This window comes from Tachysurus vachellii, chromosome 25, assembly GCF_030014155.1.
Source record: "Tachysurus vachellii isolate PV-2020 chromosome 25, HZAU_Pvac_v1, whole genome shotgun sequence".
Classification (NCBI taxonomy): Eukaryota; Metazoa; Chordata; class Actinopteri; order Siluriformes; family Bagridae; genus Tachysurus; species Tachysurus vachellii.
Window position 1 is genome coordinate 6,315,001 of NC_083484.1, and position 23,315 is coordinate 6,338,315.

At 39.8% G+C, this 23,315-nt stretch overlaps 1 protein-coding gene across 1 annotated transcript in view; it reads left to right on the forward strand.

Annotated features, from left to right (window-relative positions):
• Window positions 1-23,315, forward strand: part of sema5a (sema domain, seven thrombospondin repeats (type 1 and type 1-like), transmembrane domain (TM) and short cytoplasmic domain, (semaphorin) 5A) — a 208,578-nt gene that overhangs the window by 163,900 nt on the left and 21,363 nt on the right. Inside the window, exon 18 of the mRNA XM_060861873.1 lies at window positions 11,907-12,116. Coding sequence (XP_060717856.1) covers window positions 11,907-12,116 — 210 coding nt within the window. The remainder of the gene's footprint in view (window positions 1-11,906; window positions 12,117-23,315) is intronic.

Genomic DNA, 23,315 nt, shown 5'->3' on the forward strand with positions numbered 1-23,315 from the left:
CAAACTCGTTTGAAAATAGCAGCTGTAGTCTGTATTTAAAGTGGAACTACGTTGGTGTATAGAAGAAATCACACTACTTATGTTAACATGCATCCATGTATGATATAATTATGGCATCTCAATGATTTCAGTCTGATTGCAGATTCTGAAAGTACTGTTTATATTTACCCTATACATTGCTATTGCAAATATTCTTTTCCATGTGCATTGCATGTCTGTGTTATTATTTCAGATCAAAATTTAACTCGGTTTAGATTATTTGGATGAATATAAACGTATTGACCATGTCCTAAACCAGGGTTCTCATAGTGGGATCTGGTAAAGCTTAAGAGTTTGTAAATTAGGTGGTCCATAAGTGTATTATATTCTTATCTTTATTAGCATCTCATGTGAATTCAATCTAAAAAAGTAGGCTCATAAATATCAGGTCAACATGAATAAATAAATTAAATTTAATAAAAAAAAATTAAATGCCAATTTAATCTGAATCTAAAAGCAGATTTAATAAAAATGTGTTCTTGTAATGGAAAGGTCAGACATAAAAAGCTGTATGGCTTCAGTAAATAGTTATGTACAGAGAGGGGTGCTTTTATACCACAGCAGCTTGCTGTCTATTACATTTTTTAACATATTAACGAACAAGATGAAAGTGAAGTGAAAGTGACATACAGCTAAGTATGGTGACCCATACTCAGAATTTGTTCTCTGCATTTCACCCATCCAAAGTGCACACACACAGCAGTGAACACACACACACCGTGAACTCACACCCGGAGCAGTGGGCAGCCATTTATGCTGCGGCACCCGGGGAGCAGTTGGGGGGCTCGGTGCCTTGCTCAAGGGCACCTCAGTCGTGGCCGCCCCGAGACTCGAAACCACAACCTTAGGGTTAGGATTCAGACTCTCTAACTAGAGATGCGCCGGATACTCGGCTGAAACGAGTATCCGGTACGGATAAAGCACTTCTGCCGAGTACGAGTATTATACGAGTAATACGAGTCAATATCTGTGCTCGGATTGAATGAAAATCATCATTGGGTAGCTGATTGTGTCAGCGTTTTGTGATAGGCTAGTCACAGCGCCCCTCCCCTACACACATACAGATGTATTGTGTTGCTGTGTCTCGCTCTGCTCACTCACAGTCACACACAGAACAGCTCTCTGTCTCTCCCTCAGTCACTCGGGTTCGCGGGTCTTTTCCGTTAACGTTTAGGGTTTCTTCAGCTTTTTACTTCGGGTTGTAACGTTAATAATACGTACTTACTAACCAGTAGAGTTCTGGTAAACGTGGGTTCGTTCAGACGTGGTGCTTGCTTGGTAGAATGCGACTTGCATTGCGTCTCTGCATGTCAGAGATTTTTTTTCTTTTTTAAACCTTCAGCTGTCTCTAACCAGTAACCAGACACTGAGTGTCTGACACGTTTTTGCTGTATTTCATAAAAACATAAAGGTAGTAAGCTAGTGTTATAAATATTACAAATTAATTATTACCGGTTAAATCCCCGCCCATTTCAAGACAAGCCCCGCCTACCTCTGGGTTAGGCCCCACCCACTCCGAGTACGGATACAGATACAGATAATTCATATGGTTAACAGATACAGATACAGATACAGATAATGCTGTACTCACTCATCCCTATCTCTAACCATTAGGCCACGACTTCGCCTTTAGATGCTAACCATTTATACTGCTTTTACATACTATGCAAACATTCTATAATAACAGCATTAACCTCCTCTCTCGTGTCTGCGTGATTGCAATTACAGAAGAACTGCATCCAATTTAAAGTATATAGTCACAGGGTGAAGGGAGATGGAAAAACATCAACACTGCTGAGCTGACAGAAATAAAATTGTTAGCACCACCTGGAATGAAGAGTTACCACTGTTTCATGTGGAGAGCTAATCCTACTGAATATGGTGCTACATATTGAGCACAGGAATCATTGCTTTATCTGAGCAATTATCTCTCCTCAAATCCATTGTTACCCATCCAGCTGTGTCTGATGAAGCCTTTTTACATTCGTTCACCCGGGCATGATAGATCTTTGAGCTCTCATGGCAGGTAATTAACTTATATTGTGCGTCATTTTATAATTACCTTAGCTCAAAGAAGTGTGTATGACAGCCGTCAGAAGGTCTGTCTGGGAAGGATGAACTTGGGAATGCATAGACGTTCTTGCTTGCCAGCATCGTCGCTAGTGCCTACAGTATCAATCTGAATACATAAGTAAACAAAGACTGCAAGGTGGAATACAGACAAATAGTAGTAAATAGTATGAATAGTACGTTGCCACAATCAAGACGTTTTTTGTTAATGGACTTTATATGGGAAATACTGTCATGAATTCTGCATCTGTCAGTCCAAGCGATGGAGGTTTGGCTTGGCTACTGTGCTTCTCAGTCCCAGTGATACTTTGCAGATCAGTCATGGCTTTTGTGCTCAGCATGGAAGTGTGACGTCTGCATCCATCAGTACCCATTAAAGAGCAGCACAATATACAAGAGTTCTCAAAAAGGAGGTTTGGCTTCAACAGCTGTCAGTTCTGAAGAAGATAACATGGTCGCTATGGTTGCATGTCTCAACGAGAAAGGCTCTGTGCGTCTCAGTCCCCTAGAAGCCGTCAGAGCCGCATGGTTTTCTGACCCTTATAGCTATAGGACCACAAATTATAAGTAGAATCTGTTTGGACACCTGTATCAATAAGCATTTTTTTTCTCTAATTCCTCTGCAATAACAATTTATGAACTCTTATCTGCAAAAACTCTCCTGCAATATATAAAAGGCTGGACTTCAATGAGCCTAGAAGGCGAAATGTCAAAGAAAAGGGCATCAAAGCTTCAGAGTTCTGATAGAACAGCACCACGTTTGTGATGTGTGAAAAATGACAAGGTGACATCTCAGGAAGGGCAAAACTGATTATCAAACGTTCCTGCTTTGATTAATTTCAGGAAAGGCTTACAATCCTGTGAAGAAATACCAAACCGTCTGGCAATTTTCAGGCTGCTATGTGTAACACAACCCATTCTAACATCCATCTTCTACCGCTTATCCGAACTACCTCGGGTCACGGGGAGCCTGTGGCGTCATTCTCAGGCGTCATTGGGCACAAAGGCAGGATACACCCTGGACGGAGTGCCAACCCATCGCAGGGCACACACACTCATTCACTCACGCAATCACACACTAGGGACAATTTTCCAGATAGGCCAATCAACCTACCATGCATGTCTTTGGACCGGGGGAGGAAACCGGAGTACCCGGAGGAAACCCCCGATGCACGGGGAGAACATGCAAACTCCACACACACAAGGTGGAGGCGGGAATCGAACCCTGACCCTGGAGGTGTGAGGCGAACGTGCTAACCACTAAGCCAAAGTGAAAAGAAAAAAGCCAACAAATCATATGCAAGATTTAAAGGAATATAAAAACATACTTTATGATTAAAAAGCATATACTATAACTGGCTAGCTTGTTTTAGCTTCCTACTAAATAAGCAACATTGCAGTCACTTTTGATAAAAGACTACAATGAAAGTGTCTCTAATGGGCTCATATTGGAAAAGGAAAAGTGAAATATTTAAGTGAATGAATATTCCAGCTTGTTGTTGTGTGGTTGAGTGGCCACAAATAATCAGTCAGTCTCTCCTGATACATTAGACAGGTCAGTCTTTTTCCATCTCTGAACCAACTTTGGGAAATATCTTTCAAAATGTTGAGGATTTAAACCAAAAACAAGCCCCTGGCCATGACGGGATACATCAGAGAGTTTTAAAGGACTGTGGATTGAATGAAACTCTTAGTGATATCTTAAATACATCTTTCCTTAAAGGTATTAATTCTCCACGGTAGAAAAGGCAAATGTCAGTGCTATTTTCAAATGTCAACCAACCTCAGTTAATCAATCACAATCGATATCATTAACCCCCTTCCCACCAGCTTAGTAAGATAGCAGTTTCAGGCCACTGAGGAAAAGAGGATATATCTTCCTATTCTTGACTCTACTTCATTTGGTAGCAGGCCTTGAAGATCTGCCCATGCACTAGTGAGTAGAAATCCTCTGAAGTTCCATCCACTATTAATGACCTGACTGTAGCCATTCAATGCCTCATCCAGCTAGTAGGCTTTCACAGTGGTACAGCAGGTAGCATGACTACCTCACAGCTCCTTGGTCCCCAGTTTGATCCTGAGATCCCCATGTCTGTTTGGGTTTTCTCTGGGTTCTCCTGTTTCCTCTGGCCCACAAAAGCATATTAGTAGCTCAACAATCTATGGTAAATAGCCTATGAGTGTGTGAATCTTATCAGTGGCTTTCCATCAAGCGTGTATCTACATCTTTCTAGGGTTCATTGTTCCATGAAATTGGATCCAATACAACCAGTAGGAACTTCTAACCATAGATTTTGGGCATTATGATTTCTATCCTAAAGGATCGCTGTTACTGTTCCAATTTTTTTCCATTAATCATAGAGCAAAATCTGGCAGGAGGCATACTGCTCAATGATTGTGTAACATCTAAAAAGGTAACAGAATATAAAAATATATCTGTGAAATAGCTACGTTTAGGAAAATAAAATTTTGATTGTGCAAATAGGAAATTATTGTCTAAAAGTTATTTTATATAATTCAATATTTTCAAAAGGCTGACAGTCTACAGTAGGGCTATACTTTACTGGGCACTACAGAGAATGGAGAAGCCACCGGTGACTGTACTAGGGGCAGATCTCATACTGAAGTTTAAGAAATAAAGACAGTAATGTAGGTAGTTGGTTTGTTGGTTATTATGACTGCAGTATTTGAACCAGCGCTCATGTAAGCATTCCAATGTACAGTATTCAGGGGTCTGATCACAAGTGCTGCTACAGATTTTGAAAATTGTCATAGATGTACAGCATGGTCTGGATAACATAGATTCTGTGCTGTAAAATGGCACTAAATGCATTTAAATACAGTAATCAAGACAGTGACATTTATAAGAAAACCTCCTCCTCCTATGCCACTTCACCTGTCTGGATAACAGAGAACATCTTGTGATACTGTCAAGGAGCTAGGACACAATCTGACCTACAGCGGGATTGTCGTAACACCAAACTACATTTCACGAGGCATCTAAAAAGTGCAAGAATTACCACTTCAAACCTAACACCAATATATATACTAGATTTATCCATCCTAAACTCCATTATGGACACCCAGCATGCCATGGAAATCTGACACAAACTCTGTCAAACCAACATGTTCAAAAATGTGCCTTCCAAATGATTATTGGCAGGGCATGCTATATTCTCAAATGCACTGAAAACTCTTTCACTAACCACGCTTCAAGAGAGAATTAACACACTGCCCAGCCTACACAGTTCCCCTTAAAGAGATGGAAAAAGCCTGTTTTTAAAACCCAGATGTCATTCTGTCTAACCAAAAAGTGTACCTAATTACAGATTTAGTTTTTTTAAATAGAAATGTAAACTACATTTACATTTAACTACAGCACCATTCAGCTATCTAATCAGATGTTGACTAATTTACTATTGTAGCATCTCTAACAATCACAGGTTTAGAATAATGTGCTTATTCTACATTATATTATCATTTCTATCATAACTCCTTATGATGTTAGACTTGCATTGGAGAAATAAAACCACAAAATAGATGAAATGGAAGATTTTCTCTAAAGTTATGTTTTTGTTTTTATTTCTCCAGAAGTGTCTCCAGTGTCCGTGTCTCCAGTGTCCTTATTTTGTAACTGTTATAGCTGTTTTTTTAGGTATTCTGCCACTAGAAATTCTTAAATTCTTCAAGATGAAGGACTTTGTGTTTTTCAGTTTCTCTATAATATGACTAGCCAGGTTTTTTTGTATTATTAACTTCGAGCGAGAGAAAATAAGCTTTTCAGATGTTACAATAAATAGAACTATGAAATTATATAAAAATAATATTAGAAAATATTTTAAATATATATATATATATATATATATATATATATATATATATATATATATATATATATATATATCATTAATCATGAGTAATGAATTGTAAAGGAATGAACTGTAAAGTGGTAACACCTTGTCACTTATTATTTTCCTGTCAATTCAGGCTCTATTGTGATTTATTCCTTGTAAGGTATTGCTTTTAAGATGGTGTTAAACAGAAAAGTAATTAGCAAAGATATACATTAATATCGCCTTGTAGATAGCAAACTCCTTCATTCTGTATAGTGTTTGTGATACAGTATGTGGCCAGTATGATGATGAAGACAGGCAGTTTGTTGCTGGTGTAACATGAGCTTCTTTTTAGCCAGGACACAAGTTTGACAACTCAGCATGTTATATTTAATGTAATCCAATCATCATTCAGAAGAAGTTTGTAGCTGTGGTCTGAGCACCAGTAGGCAACATCAAATATTCATATGCAACATAAATATCAATATTCATAAATCAGTAAAACAGGAAATGATCGTACGACCAGGAAGTCGCAGAAGTAAGGCTCTGGGAAACAAAGCTGAAACAATGGACCAATGACAGGACAAGGGAGGAGACAGTACTGGAATAACAACAAAGGCACATGATAAAACAAAAGCACACAGTGTACAGGGAATAAGTGCCAGCAGCACACACCACACTGGGAGATATGCCACATGCTGAGAGAGGGACTTCTCAACAGCTGGCTTCCTCTACTATTATGAAAAGAATTAATGCACCTACACTAAGAAGATTAATGTGGATGAAAATCCAATAACAATATCAGTGAAATATCACTCATTAGCATCTTGCCATAACTGATTTATTAAAGCCTCTTCAGCGTAATGATCATCAGTTAAACATTGGCCAAGGGTATTTAGTTTTGTAAAAGATGCCTCTGATGCTACCAAAGTGTTAAGAATGAAATCATTGTCAGGTTGAAATTTTTAACCGTGTCTTAGATCGAAAGGAGTTGAATTTGTGGTGATGACATGAAGCTACAATTTGAGTCTTTTCTGTAAAAGTCGTTTCTTTATTTTTCACAGGTCAGGTCACTTTGTGCTGCTTCGTCTTCTAAAGTGGACGATCTCTCCCTCTCACCCTCCTCCCACTTCCTCATTATTGTCTGCTGTCTTCATGATCATACCTACTGTAACACTCACGATGTGTTCAAGTGTCTAGTACATGTCATCCTCTTTCAAGATCTTGCTCTCTTCTCTATTCTCATTCTGTCTTTTCTTCCGCTCCTCTCTTTAAACTCTTGCTCCATTAAGTAATTGGCCTAAAGGTTTTTTATTCGAGGGAACTTCTGATCATGTTCTTTCCTTCCTTCATGCTCCCTGCTTTCATTCTACTAGAACTAATCATATATTTACTTTTATTGGATGCTGCCCAAGGTCTGCCATAGGTTTTAAAGGCAATTTGATGTCTATGATTACCTCTTGCTCAGAGCTTTTTACCCCCTTCCACTATACTCTAGGATGCTGCCCCAAAACTTGTTAGTACACTAACATCAAAAGAAAAAATTGGGTCTTTGGGTATTTCTCTTTCCATGTCTGTCTCTCTGTCTCTCCTCCCATCATCTTTCCTCAACATGATGTTTGTCAGGACTTTTCTAAAAGTTTTCATTCATAAACAACAGTATATCTTACCTTAATTTTTAGGTTAAAAAATTATTTATATACATACATATATATATAAAATGCTCCTTTATTTTATTTTTCTCCGTTCCTTTATGTTTCATAATGATTTTCATTCAGCACCTTTTCATAATGATCTGCAGTACAAATACAGCAGGGAGCAGTTTTTAATTGCTCGCTGTCTAACTGTTAATAAGCATTGGCAGCGGCACCAGGAATGTTTTATTAGCAGGAGCTTTGGTGTACCAGGCCACTTTCTTGGGAACTGGATATTACGAATAATCAAAATACGAAGACCTTGCCTAGCGTATTCATTCAGATGTTATTGATCGGAAAACCCTACAGAGATAAGAGTCTCATTTTCAGAGCATAGTGACAACAAGGTAATAAAAACCCATGAAGAAACTGAGGTTAAAGGACATTTAAATAAGTAAATGATAATATACACATTCAAGATAATATACACATTCAAGTATACATATGAAATTGTGTACAGTGAAATCAGATAAATTAAGTAAAAATCTGTTGATAATTGCAAAAAAAAACAGAAACAGAAATGCCAGTAATATAATTTCTCTCGAATCCAAGAGAGACTTATTAGCTAACTATGATAACAACATAATTTAGCTAAAAAATACATAGCTAAAAAGGCTCCCAAATGATAATCAATGTAAAACATTGTGTATTTTTGTCTTCATAAAACTATATATATCATAAACATTGCTATGAGGTTTAGTATTGTAAACAATATGTACGACAAGTTTTCCATATCTAAAAAATTCATACCTAAATGTATACATTTAATTTGACTAAATAATCAAAGTCTCTGACCTGGGGAAACAGATTGAGATTGTTTAAATTTTTATTAAAAATAAAGTTTTGCAACCGTTATCTTGCGCACTGTAGATCGCAGTGACGTGTTATGTCACAAGTGCATCGACTTTACTGATCTAATTGTTAACTCGTATGCCATAGATAACAACGTACCTTAAAGTGCAAAAGAATGCTTCATGAAATTTATATATTTTAAGCCACTGAATATATTTTTGTATTTTATTATTTTTAAGTAAATATACTTGGTGGATGCTATGGCTTATTCTAGTGGAAGGTGCAGCACCCTCTAGTGCCCCCTTAGTGCCACCATTATAAAGTAAGAGAGGATGAGAGGTATTTGTGTGGTGAGGTCCAGTCACCTAGACCCATTTGTGATAAGGCAAATGATTTTCAGATGTATTTGCATAATTGTAAATATTGCAGCAACAGAAATAAACAATACAATGCCCTTACTTTGAAGTGGTAGCTCTTTTGAATCCCAGCAATACAAACTGCCACTGCTGGGCCCCTGAGCAAGGCCCTTAATCTGCAATTGCTCAGTTGTATGAATGAGATAAATGTAAGTTGCTTTAAATAAGGGCGTCTTTCAAAATGGCAGAAAATATACTTTACGTCAGTGTCACTTTATGTTTTCCGTTGACTGGAAACTCAACCAACGTTTTATCCTGCAATGGACTGGAGTTCCATCTATGGTGTATTCCCACCTCCTGGCCAATATATACCCTGACCAAAAAAAGAACGATGTGCAGATGCATTAACCTGTTCAACTCTAGGCCTATTTTTGAGCCCCTCCCCTAAAAAAATGACATGCTCAATTTAAAATGAGAATATCTCAAAAACAACGGGATGCACTTATTTCCAGGGATTTCAGAACAGCGTAACAGATATTGTGTCATAGGGCAGGCGTGGCCTATTTGATAATCTAACCCTAACCCTAACCCTAACCATAGTTTTTGGATGTTTATTTGTTTTTGAAAATAGCTTAACTGTAAGATAATAAAGCAAAATAGATATAAAATATAAAATCTACCTGTATGACTATTTTGTCCTTCATTATCCACCGTCTTTTTTTTTTTTTGAAAGAGGGAGTTTTTCCAAGACCTCCAGAAACACGCCCACTTTACGTCGTGGTAACGAAACCCCTGGAATTTAGTGAATGCCCAAAAACAACGTCACTTTTTTTTTTGGTGTTCACAATGTTTACCCATTTTTTTTGGTCTGTTCATTTAGCCACTCAGGGTTGGAATTGTGTTTTGTTTAAATGGAGCTGGTCTTTGTATTCTTATAGCTGAGCTTTGTAATGCATGTGTAGATACATTCAGGTTTTGTAAGCATTTCACTTACTAACTGCAAATTTACCCAGTAGTTTGAACCATGGTTTCCTATTCAACCAAATACCTGTAGCATCTGCACACTCTTGTTTTGTTGTGCTGATACTCCTGAGTTTGCCAGTTTACAGAAGTTTGAGAGAAAGGTGTGAATACACCGTGGACTTCTGAGTTCTATTGTGAGTTCAGAACAGCCAAAAAGAGCAAAGTTGTTTCTTCTTCTTCCTCCTTTTCCTCCTCCTCCTCCTCCTCTTCATGTTCATCATCATGATTATGATAATCATCATCAACATCAGTCTGCTTTTTTCCTCAGTGTTGAAGTTTATTCCTTTTTATTTGCAATTGATTTGTACTAGGAAAGTGTACGGCTGTTTATTGAGTAGTCGGCTTTTGCTTTGTGTTTACCTGCAACTCAATGCACTCTTGGTTCTAAGGTGTGAAAAGGTTATGAAACAGTCTATTGGCATTGAGAGGGCTGTTTGATGGAGAGCTCTATAAATAATGAGAATGAGCAAAGAGGCAAAGAGGGACTGACATTCCCCTCATCCCTAGCCAGGCCCTGCTAAAGGTCAAGTGCTGAAAAATGGAGAGTGAAGCACAAGCAAACAATGGCATGAAAATAGCAAAAAAAAAAAATCCCTGAGCACTAAAGTTTGCTGTAAGAATAATTCCTTTTTAAGGCAGCACTCAACAAAAAAGTAGTGCCATAAGCCGTATGTCTCACGTCTTCTAGTATTAAAGAACTTCAAGAATTTCAGAGTTTACACCGAGGAAATTTTCAATTGTTTATATTAATTGGCATTTAACATAATAAATTAATATGTCAGAATATGTTAAAGGTGGGCACGGTGGCTTAGTGGTTAGCACGTTCACCTCACACCTCCAGGGTTGGGGGTTCGATTCCCGCCTCCGCCTTGTGTGTGTGGAGTTTGCATGTTCTCCCCGTGCCTCGGGGGTTTCCTCCGGGTACTCCGGTTTCCTCCCCCGGTCCAAAGACATGCATGGTAGGTTGATTGGCATCTCTGGAAAAATTGTCCGTAGTGTGTGAGTGCGTGAGTGAATGAGAGTGTGTGTGTGCCCTGTGATGGGTTGGCACTCCGTCCAGGGTGTATCCTGCCTTGATGCCCAGTGACGCCTGAGATAGGCACAGGCTCCCCGTGACCCGAGGTAATTCGGATAAGCGGTAGAAAATGAATGAATGAATGAATGAATATGTTAAAAGAATATGTCAGAAAAATGAAATCAGATTATCTTTTAGTAATCAGTTCAAAAACAAAAATGTTCTGAATCTGACAAGATACATTTCAGGACGTAATTTCACACAGTTTTTTGTCATGGGTTTATGTAAATGTTAGATTAGGTGACAGTTGTTGTTTTTATTTTTTGACACTTTACAGTTGCTTGTCATTAATAAAGTTTTATTTCTATTTCAGAATCTGTTGTATAATAAATTAAGATGTATTTCTATACTTTCCAAGCCTTTTTATTGTATTATGGAAGAATCCAGATATATTATTATATTTCACTCCAGATATAGTCCTGAACATGATACAGTTGACTAACTGGTTATACAATTTGTCTAAATTTTCTAACATTCAAATTATTCAAAACTACCTTTTATATTATCAAGAATCCTATGGCTAATGAATGTTATACAATATATTAGCCTTCTTATTTTTATTGCTAGAAATGATGTAAAACTTCACATAAATTGATCATCGTTATCATCTGACAAAATACAAAATCCGGAGCATGTCATGAAGAGAGTTTAATGAATTTATACTTTTCCCATCCCTAACTTTGTGTAAACGCAGCAAGCAAACAAATAAAAAAGCTACATTTTGCCCTGACTGTAAATTTTGCTTCTCCAGGTTGCTGAGATCTTGTTATTACCCTCGGTTTATTTAATAGTCTGCTTCGCTTATCTCACATGCCATACATTTTCCTGCTACTCATCTCGGCTCGGTCTGAAAGTGCAATATTTATGACAAGGCATCAATTTATATATTGTGTGAATCAGCATTGTATCTGAGTCTTCAGGTCCCCAATTCAGCTGAGACACTTCCTAACATAGCCTCCATCTCTATGTGTGTGTGTGTGTGTGTGTGTGTGTGTGTGTGTGTGTGTGTGTGTGTGTGTGTCAGGAGACGTACTGCGATCAGGCCGTATTTCTGGGCTCACAGTGAACGGAGGCTGGTCAGTGTGGAGCTCATGGACTCAGTGCAGCCGTGACTGCAGCTCTGGAGTGCGCAGCCGTAAGCGAACCTGCTCCAACCCAAAACCCAAATATGGAGGGACGACATGTTCAGGGCCTGCGCAGGAATACCAGGAGTGCAACACAACACCATGCCCAGGTGACATCCTACTCACTCATTATTTTATGTTACTTTGCTTTATTGTGTGCTGAAATGTTTGTGTGAATGACCTTTGGTAGGACACGCATGCATAAGCACTGCTTATTCGATGCATTAGCATCGAATAACACTCCATAAGCACTTGAATAAGCATTAATATCACATTCCTAGATAAAATGCAGCTTCACTGTTAAAGCATCAAATTAATTCTTATGAATAATGAATATTTCTGGCCTTTAAATTAGTGCCTTTGGAAGGAAGATCTGCATCGCTGGGTAATGATACTTTATAACAAAGTAATAAATAGAGTTTATTAGGTCTAGGTATTCTACGTCAATATGTCAATAAGAGTTTCGTTTAAAAAATAATACATAAATAAATGTTTTAGATCCACTTCAAGAAAAGTGAGTACTCAGTGGCCACTTTATTAGCAACACACCTGTACACCAGTTCAGTCATGCACTTTTCCAATTGGTCAAGCTACGTAGCAACGCAGTGCAGTGCATAAAATCATGCAGATACAGGTCAAGAGCACAATATAATGTAAAAAAAAAAAAAATCTGTTGAAAACTAGTCCTTCAAGTTGATGAGAAAAATCAGTTGATAATGTCCAGACCGGTTTCAGCTATCCAGTTGTTGACTCATAACTAAAATAGCCAGTCTTCACAAACCTAGTGAGCAGAAAGGTATCACAGCACATATAACATGTCAAACCTGGGTGTTGGGAGTCTCTACTGAGTGCACAGACCAGCCAAAACTGGTCAGATTGGAAATAGACTGGACATTGTTTTCTAATCTTCCAATTCAATCTACAGGGAGTGCAGAATTATTAGGCAAATGAGTATTTTGACCACATCATCCTCTTTATGCATGTTGTCTTACTCCAAGCTGTATAGGCTCGAAAGCCTACAACCAATTAAGCATATTAGGTGATGTGCATCTCTGTAATGAGAAGGGGTGTGGTCTAATGACATCTACACCCTATATCAGGTGTGCATAATTATTAGGCAACTTCCTTTCCTTTGGCAAAATGGGTCAAAAGAAGGACTTGACAGGCTCCGAAAAGTCAAAAATAGTGAGATATCTTGCAGAGGGATGCAGCACTCTTAAAATTGCCAAGCTTCTGAAGCGTGATCATCGAACAATCAAGCGTTTCATTCAAAATAGTCAACAGGGTCGCAAGAAGCGTGTGGAAAAACCAAGGCGCAAAATAACTGCCCATGAACTGAGAAAAGTCAAGCGTGCAGCTGCCAAGATGCCACTTGCCACCAGTTTTGCCATATTTCAGAGCTGCAACATCACTGGAGTGCCCAAAAGCACAAGGTGTGCAATACTCAGAGACATGGCCAAGGTAAGAAAGGCTGAAAAACGACCACCACTGAACAAGACACACAAGCTGAAACGTCAAGACTGGGCCAAGAAATATCTGAAGACTGATTTTTCTAAGGTTTTATGGACTGATGAAATGAGAGTGAGTCTTGATGGGCCAGATGGATGGGCTCGTGGCTGGATCGGTAAAGGGCAGAGAGCTCCAGTCCGACTGAGACGCCAGCAAGGTGGAGGTGGAGTACTGGTTTGGGCTGGTATCATCAAAGATGAGCTTGTGGGGCCTTTTCGGGTTGAGGATGGGGTCAAGCTCAACTCCCAGTCCTACTGCCAGTTTCTGGAAGACACCTTCTTCAAGCAGTGGTACAGGAAGAAGTCTGCATCCTTCAAGAAAAACATGATTTTCATGCAGGACAATGCTCCATCACACGCGTCCAAGTACTCCACAGCGTGGCTGGCAAGAAAGGGTCTAAAAGAAGAAAAACTAATGACATGGCCTCCTTGTTCACCTGATCTGAACCCCATAGAGAACCTGTGGTCCATCATCAAATGTGAGATTTACAAGGAGGGAAAACAGTACACCTCTCTGAAGAGTGTCTGGGAGGCTGTGGTTGCTGCTGCACGCAATGTTGACGGTGAACAGATCAAAACACTGACAGAATCCATGGATGGCAGGCTTTTGAGTGTCCTTGCAAAGAAAGGTGGCTATATTTGTCAGCGAACGCGGGATAAAAATGGACCCAAATGCAGGACAGCTTAACAAAAACAGGGAATTTAATAACTGAAATACACACGAAACAGGACACAGACATAACCGGACATGACGACGACAGGAGACAATAGGATTCCGCGCTGCACGAGGCAACGCGGCTCAATTAAATAATACAGATAATCAATAAACATGAGGGACAGGTGTGCAGAGGCGGGGCGGAAAAGACAAGGGCGGGGCAGACACGTGAACATGAAAACATAAACAAAAGGCACATGGCCAAAGTCCAGGCAGAGTCCTGACAGAACCCCCCCCTCAAGGCGCGGCTCCCGACGCGCCAAACCATCCTGACAGTCCCGACGGGTCCAGGAGGGGGGAGCAAGGCACACGGCGAGGCAGGTGGGGGGAGCAAGGCACACGGCGAGGCAGGTGGGGGGAGCAAGGCACACGGCGAGGCAGGTGGGGGGAGCAAGGCACACGGCGAGGCAGGTGGGGGGAGCAAGGCACACGGCGAGGCAGGTGGGGGGAGCAAGGCACACGGCGGCGCAGCCAGAGTGGCCGAGCGACGTCCACAGCCGAACAGGAGGGCCGAGCGACGTCCACAGCCGAACAGGAGGGCCGAGCGACATCCACAGCCGAACAGGAGGGCCGAGCGACGTCCACAGCCGAACAGGAGGGCCGAGCGACGTCCACAGCCGAACAGGAGGGCCGAGCGACGTCCACAGCCGAACAGGAGGGCCGAGCGACGTCCACAGCCGAACAGGAGGGCCGAGCGACGTCCACAGCCGAACAGGAGGGCCGAGCGACGTCCACAGCCGAACAGGAGGGCCGAGCACAACCCCCGACGCACCACGGCCAGACCCACCTCTCAGAACCAGGAAAAGGGGAGGGAGGGCAGGGAAAAAACAAAAACCTCCACAGAACAGAAAAAAAATCCAGTGGGCAAAACACGGGCCTGCAACACCCCCCGCGGACAGGAAGTGGGGCGGCGTCCCCCACGGAAACCAGATGTGAAGCGACGCCCCCCACCGGACAGATGCGGGGCGATGTCACAGGACACCGAAAAAACAAAACAAAACTCGGGCTGGTGACACGGCCCGCAACCAGGAAGTGGAGCGGCGCCCCCCGCGGAAAAGCCGGAAGCGGAGCGGCGTCCCCCACCGGAAAAATGCGGACGATGTCACCAAAACCCGCAAAGTCCAAGGGAAAAAAAAAATCCAAAAAAAAAAAATGCTCCCAAGCGGCCGGTCCAAGCTGCAGCTGTCCTGCTGGGTCCTGGTCTGGCGGAATCCTTCTGTCAGCGAACGCGGGATAAAAATGGACCCAAATGCAGGACAGCTTAACAAAAACAGGGAATTTAATAACTGAAATACACACGAAACAGGACACAGACATAACCGGACATGACGACGACAGGAGACAATAGGATTCCGCGCTGCACGAGGCAACGCGGCTCAATTAAATAATACAGATAATCAATAAACATGAGGGACAGGTGTGCAGAGGCGGGGCGGAAAAGACAAGGGCGGGGCAGACACGTGAACATGAAAACAAACAAAAGGCACATGGCCAAAGTCCAGGCAGAGTCCTGACAATATTGGTCACTGATTTGTTTTTGTTTTGTTTTTGAATGTCAGAAATGTATATTAGTGAATGTTGAGATGTAATATTGGTTTCACTGGTGAAAATAAATAATTGAAATGGGTATATATTTGTTTTTTGTTAAGTTGCCTAATAATTATGCACAGTAATAGTCACCTGCACACACAGATATCCTCCTAAAATAGCTAAAACTACAAACAAACTAAAAACTACTTCCAAAAATATTCAGCTTTGCTATTAATGAGTTTTTTGGGTTCATTGAGAACATGGTTGTTGTTCAATAATAAAATTAATCCTCAAAAATACAACTTCCCTAATAATTCTGCACTCCCTGTATTTTCAGTGACACTAAGGGACTGAAATAATCATATGAATAAGCAGGTGTGTTGGTGTTCCTGATAAAGTTGTTGGTTGGTTGGTATATGTGTGAAACTGCCCACAAGTCAAATTTTCCACTTCACACATGCTTCTAGGTGTTTTCACATACATTTCTTTTGAAATGAGCCATCCTCAGACCTGTTGAAGTGGCCCTGAAAGAGGAACTAGCTTCAAAAGACCTAAGAGCTTTTGGTGTTGATAATATAAGTGCACTCTCTTTCTGAACACTTCTCCATTGATGAGCTCTCAGACCACATTTTGTTTACAGCACAACTTGTTTATGACTCCAGAGCCCATCTGTATATTACACTGAGTTATAGATAACGTGTTTCAAAATGGTTACAATGGATATGAGACAGAGATAAAGTGAAGCAACGGACAATAAAAACAAAAAGCGATAGCCCGATAATTAGAGTGTTGGACTACTGATTGGATGGTTGTTAGTTTTAAACCCAAGACCACCAAGCTGCCACTGCTGGGCCCTTAAGCAAGGTCTGTAACCCTCAGTTGCTCAGTTAAATGTATAAATGAGATAAAAGTAAGTTACTCAGGATAAGGGCATCTGCCAAATGTCATTAATGTGAAAAAAGCAAGGAGTAAAAATCTTGCTGCAGAAGCACGAAAATCAACAAGCTTCATGCCGTAGTGGTGTCTCTCATACGGTCTGGTCTAAATTAAATACATTCATGCACCATGAAATACATCAGAAATATACAGGAAATATTGGTCACATAAGTAAGGCACATAAATCCATGGCTAAGTGTGCATTAACCGATTGTAGTGCATGATGTGAAAGGCGTTAAAATCGTGTAATGCAGAGCAAGCTGTGGATCTCACTTACACCATGATCACTTGGTAGAGAGAGTCTGTGCCACATCTCTACTAATAATGAAACTGTGATTTGAAGTACTTCAAAAAATTAGCTTCAAATTAAAAAAATTAGACACAGAGATAAAGAAGGTTGATAAGATTACATTAGATGAGAATGAATTCAAATAAATAAAGTACAATACAAAAAAAATAGCTGTTTTACACCAAATGCTGTAACTGCTACCTAACTACATACATTTATGGCATTTGGCAGATGCCCTTATGCAGGGCAATTTACATTTATCTCATTTTTAAATAACTGAGAAATTAAGGGGTAAGGGCCTTGCTTGGGGGCCCCGACGAGATAGCTTAGTGGACCTGGGATTCGAGCTTGCAACCTTCCAATCAGCTACCACCAAGTTAGCACATCCCCCTTGTATGCTCGATGTTATAGCTGGTGACACATTGCCTCTATTAGTTAATATCCTGTATTTCCTGAAGTGATACACAATCCCATAGTAACCATTAGACAATCTTTTTACTACATTTTTATTTGGTATATGACAGAAAACCACAGCTACTCAACTTTATATGTCAGCAAAGCATGAAGTCGACAGGGACCGCTTTGCTTTCACAAGACACAAAACGAATAGACCACGAATTAAACCATGATCGAAACGTACTCCATAAGAACTTTAGAGGTGATTTGGGTAAAGTTTGTTTGTGGCTCAATTAACAGGATATCTGAATTGCATTCAGATATGCTGAGTCATCAAGCTGAGACAACTCGGATCAAGATAACGGGCCATGTGCACATGTACAGTACACATCTCAAAAGATGCAAAAACTACATTTGCCTGCATACCTGAAACTGAAAAAGTGTGAAATTGTTTTTCGCTGTTGAAGCTAGTGTGGAGCAGATTATGTATGTAAAGCACTCAGGGATTTAAATCTCCTGTGATATGCAGCTACATTTGAGTGTGTGCCACGATCAAGAAGACGGAGCTTGAGTTGTTTACTTGAAAAGTGACAGTTATTTATACAGGTTTACTTGTGAGATACAAATAACTAATAATCTTTCAATAATATAATAATCTTCACCTTCATCATCAAGTGCTTCTGCTTATATGATTATAAAACCATTGATTATGACTTGACCAAAGCCGAAATTTCAAAACGGAAAACCTCTGATAACCTCAAACGACAGTGTAGTGTAGTTGTAATAGAATTCAATATAATCAATCATATATTCATCAATGATATATTACAAGATACTATATATGATAAATCTATTTTGAGCTTTTGTAGTCACTATAAAGCATCATAAAGTTTATCATAATACAGCTAATCCCTGTGTTACGAAGGAGATGACCTGTCGGACAATGACCTAGCCTTCCCAGGAGTCTTTAAAAATGATGATCAGTATGAGGGACCAAGATTCTGTCCAACGTCTGCATACTTGAACAAAGTTAGGTTGTTGATGTCTACATTAACTTAGATGTCGGAAGATGAGGATGGAGATAATACCTGAGTGAAAAATACAGGTAAATAATGCGTGTTGTAACACTAAAACAACTGCACTCGGTCGATCGCTGGCGGGACTTGTCTTCCTTGTTATTAAGATTTTGGACTACATGTCTACATGTCTTTGATGACAACAACCTCCTCAACAATAAAAAATTTGTCAGACTGTATATTTATAGGGGGCACGGTGGCTTAGTGGTTAGCACGTTCGCCTCACACCTCCAGGGTCGGGGTTCGATTCCCGCCTCCACCTTGTGTGTGTGGAGTTTGCATGTTCTCCCTGTGCCTCGGGGGTTTCCTCCGGGTACTCCGGTTTCATGCATGGTAGGTTGATTGGCATCTCTGGAAAATTGTCCCTAGTGTGTGATTGCGTGAGTGAATGAGAGTGTGTGTGTGCCCTGCGATGGGTTGGCACTCCGTCCAGGGTGTATCCTGCCCTGATGCCCAATGACGCTGGGGATGAGAAATGAGGATGGGTTCCCTTTGAGTCTGGTTCCTCTCAAGGTTTCTTCCTTTACCATATAATCGAACCCCCAACCCTGGAGGTGTGAGGCAAACGTGCTAACCACTAAGCCACCGTGCCCCCCCCTCTTTATATTAACTTTTTGTTTTATGTTGATATCCATGGTTAAAAGCACTATACGAATAAATAAAAATTTGAATTTGAATTTGACTTTGAGACTGAGGCGACTTAACTCACAAGGCGGCAAAGCGGGTGCCCGGTGTATCGTACCACATATGCTGCTACAATTGCTAAAAATAACATTTTAATGACGAACTATCATACAGTATCTGGGGGAGGGTTAGGGTTAGGGTTATCTGTAAATAGCACAACATTTAGCTTTATGACCGCAAAGGTCTGCATCTGTAGTTGTATTAGAGCTATAAGTATAAGTATAAGTATAAGTATAGAGCTATAAGTTGTCTAGGTTAGAAGCACAAGTGTGACACCTTTGTGAGCACAAGATAACACCTGTTCCTTAGACATAGAGCAAAGAAAATGCGATAATTGTGTAAAACACTACATTGATTAACATGGCCGTGTGCTCCATGCAGTGATGCTGAAGCAGTAACTGTATCTGGTGTACAGTGGGTTTACTAGTTAAATCTCCCTATGAACATTGGTTCTGCAGTCCTGTTCCTAAACATGTTGCCTATTAATTGCAAAAGCATTTTAAGATTAGCTGTTTGGACTTTATAGAGATATAACAAATTTAATGCATCTTACTACATAAATCTATGTTTCACCTACACAGACACTTAATGATCGGATGCAAATGAAAGTTTTTTAATCTAAGTGTTTAGATTAATAGGAACGTATCAAAAAAATAAGGAGCATTTAGCAAACTGTGTAGAGAAAACACTCACAACAGACATTAGTTACAAAGCAGGGTCAAAAACAGACATAAGTCGATCAGGGTACTGAACTGATTCCAAACAGGCTAGCCAAAAAAAATAAATCAAGGTCAAGAGCAGAAGATGTACTTAATCCAAAACACAGGTAAACATGAGCAGAAAGTCAGGCTTGGTAAACATGAGAGAACTGAACTTGTACTTCACCAATAAGCAGAATCAGAAGGATGACTGGGAGTCTGGGAGTCCAAATGGTTTATCCTGTTCAACTCTATGTTTATTTTTGAGCCTCTTGCTTGAAAATTATATGCTCAATATAAAATAAGTATAATTTCAAAAAAATACACATATAAAAAATAAAAATAAGTATAAAAATAGAATAATTCTAGTACTTAGAATAAGTAAATATTACCAGTTTATATTACTTACATATTTCCATATTACCATTATATTGGTGGTTAATAAAAAAATTATAAAAAAAACTGCTTTTCTGCTTCTGGTTCTGTGAGTTTTGGTCAACAGAAGTGCTCATCCTAATAGGATGAAAGGGGTTAAATGTCTATAAAAGATTATTTGTCTAATCATGAGAGTTTGTACAAGCTTTTTTCAAGCCTGGGTTAATAACATATGCATAACCTTACAATGTCTATCAGTTATTCTGATGCTTCTGAAGTCTTGTTTTCTTTACCATTGATGAGTGTTTACTTTATAAATCCCATCTTTAAAATGGTACTGAATATTTTAACGCATTGTTCTAGAAATACTTCCTTTATTGCTCATTCATGTCCTCATTAAGACAGGCTTCCTATAAAGTGCTCCTGAAATCATTGTAGAATATAATTGCCAGAGGTGCTAATGTGAAATTCATTGGAACCAGATGTAAAACAGATGCACTAATGCAAAATAATGCATGCACACACACACATATACACACACACACGCAAACACACACACACACACATCCCAACTCTCTGCTGAATGTAGTGCTCTTCCCTGAAGTGATTATGGGACCGTGTCTCATTTTACACTAATGTCCCTAAAGTAATCGGTACGTGTTAGAGGGTCGTTGAGCGGTGATTAATGACAAAGGGAAACAAAAGCACTCGGAATTGTTCATACGTATAAAAGTACAAACGCAAACAGCGGTGTTAAGAAGAGGAAAGACTTGCTGGAAATCGAGAAAAGCCCCCACAGCACGGTGTACATAATCACATCTCAGGCTAATTACACTGGCTGCTGCCTCTCACTGTAATACAGGAGGAGTCGGTCTAATTAAATGAGCGCTTGTCCCCATATTATGGGGAAGCATGTCATCTAAATGGAAATTCACTCCTTAAGCAGGTGGAAAAAACAGGGAGGGTAGACAATTAGGGATTTTCCATGTCTGTAATCATTATTAATGTCAAACAACAAAATTTGTAATTTGTTTAACAGACATCATCCATCATCATCTCTTAACAGGATGCAGAAAAACATAACAAGTCTTAATTTCATCTCTGCATTTGCAACGTGAAACATCTAATTACTCAACCAGACGTGATGTAAAAGAATACTCTGGTCAAATATGAAATGTACACAATGTTCCTATTACCACAAATTGAGTCAATAAGTCAAGAGATGTTCTGTACAAAGCTAGCGTTTCGCATTGTGCAAACTACCCCTTAAATCATAATACACCTCGAGTCTGTAATATCGAAAGCAGACTTGTTTCTGTGGTATAAAACTGTTACTGTACAGTATACCACAGGAAAAAAGTCTTCTTTCGATATTACCTACTCGAGGTGCAAAGTTCACACTTACATTGCCTGGAATTATTGCTTCCTCCATGAAAATGAATACATAAAAAGAATAATACACAATATGTAATATTTTTGGGGTCCACTAGGTCACTATGGAGAATGAGTTGATATTGATTGCTGCCATGCTCCGAGTTGAAAGTGTCCCGGTCGGGCTCACTTATACCGAGTAGGAGATTTAAAGCACTTCTTTGCATGAAATAGTAGTGTAATACTGCACAGATATGCCTGGGCAAACTCTGCATCTGAACAAGTCATTTAACTAAACGGGGAGAAGAAATTTTAACTTTAATGATGACGGACAGGGACACCTAAAGAGTAGCCTGGCCACCACAAAATGCCCGTTTCACGGTTCGGATGGAAATGGGTTACAATCTTGTGTCTCACTGATGTGTGCACCAATGATCTGTTCAGAAACTAGCAGCAGTTACCAAACTCCACCAAGAAAACTTGATGGAACTTCTTTCTTAGTGAATTTCATCTGCATCCATACCCTCCTCTGCTATGTCTAATCCTACTGTATAGATTCTAGTTGTAAATGCAGATGAAGTGCTGCATATTAAAATATATATTCTGTTGATGTCCTTCACCATTTCTTGTTCAGGGTCACCATAGTGGATCATCCGATCTGCATATGTTATCATGGCATAGGTGGTACACCGCATACCCTGTTTAATCAGATATCAAGAAATCAAGATATCAAGCGCTGTTTATCTTCTCCTGATAAAACAGAGGCCATGAGAAGTGCATGGTCATGCTCATGCTAATGCTAATGCCCATGTGCTTAGGCTACTTGGATTGTTTTTTGCAACACTAGTTAGTGTTTATTTAAAATTCAATGAATGAACTACATTAATTTATTACTTCGGCAGTTGCAGTGGGGCAAGTTTTTATTCCCTTTTTTATACCTCTAAGATACATCTGTGCTCACCACATTTCTAAAGAGTAATTGGAGTTGCTGTAACCTTCCTGCTCAAACCAGTCAGGCTACTTCTCTCTCTCTCTCTCTCTCTCTCTCTCTCTCTCTCCCTCTCTCCCTCTCTCTCTCTCTTTTATTTTTTTATTTCATGCTTTATGTAAAGGCTAGGGATTTCTGTATGAAAATCCTTGAATATAGTTTAAAGCTCTCGCTCTGTAACTGTGTGATTTTATGCGTTGCACAACCACCACTAAATTTTTTGATCAAATAAATCCACGAATGAGCCGTAGGTGTTCCTATTTAAGTGGCCAGTGAGTGAATATCTAGCATTGCTCACTCGAAAAGAAGCAACATATAAAATGTATGTGCAGTAGCAAACCTCAGCAAAGGTAAATATTACGTATTGTGAAAAAGAACCATGATATGATTTTTTTTATATCCCTTACTCCTACTGTGGGGTTTTTAATATGCTGAGATGAAACAGGATGATAATTTGGTGTTTGCAGAGACTTAATTAGACCTCAGACAGTGTGAATGCTTGGGGAATCTTTGACTTTCATCTCCCTGGGTTCTCTGCTCTTTTAGAAATAATAGAGAGGTGCTGCTGATTTGTTCGCCCTTATTAATTAGAGTAGAGTTGAAGGGGTAGTGTGAGCAGTTTGAGAAAGAAATCGCTTTTGCTTGTTCAGGATCCGGTTGAATAATACACACACTGTAAAAGCCAATTAGCCAAGTTTACTCGAGCGGTTTGGGGAACATGATTACCTCAACATGACTCAGAG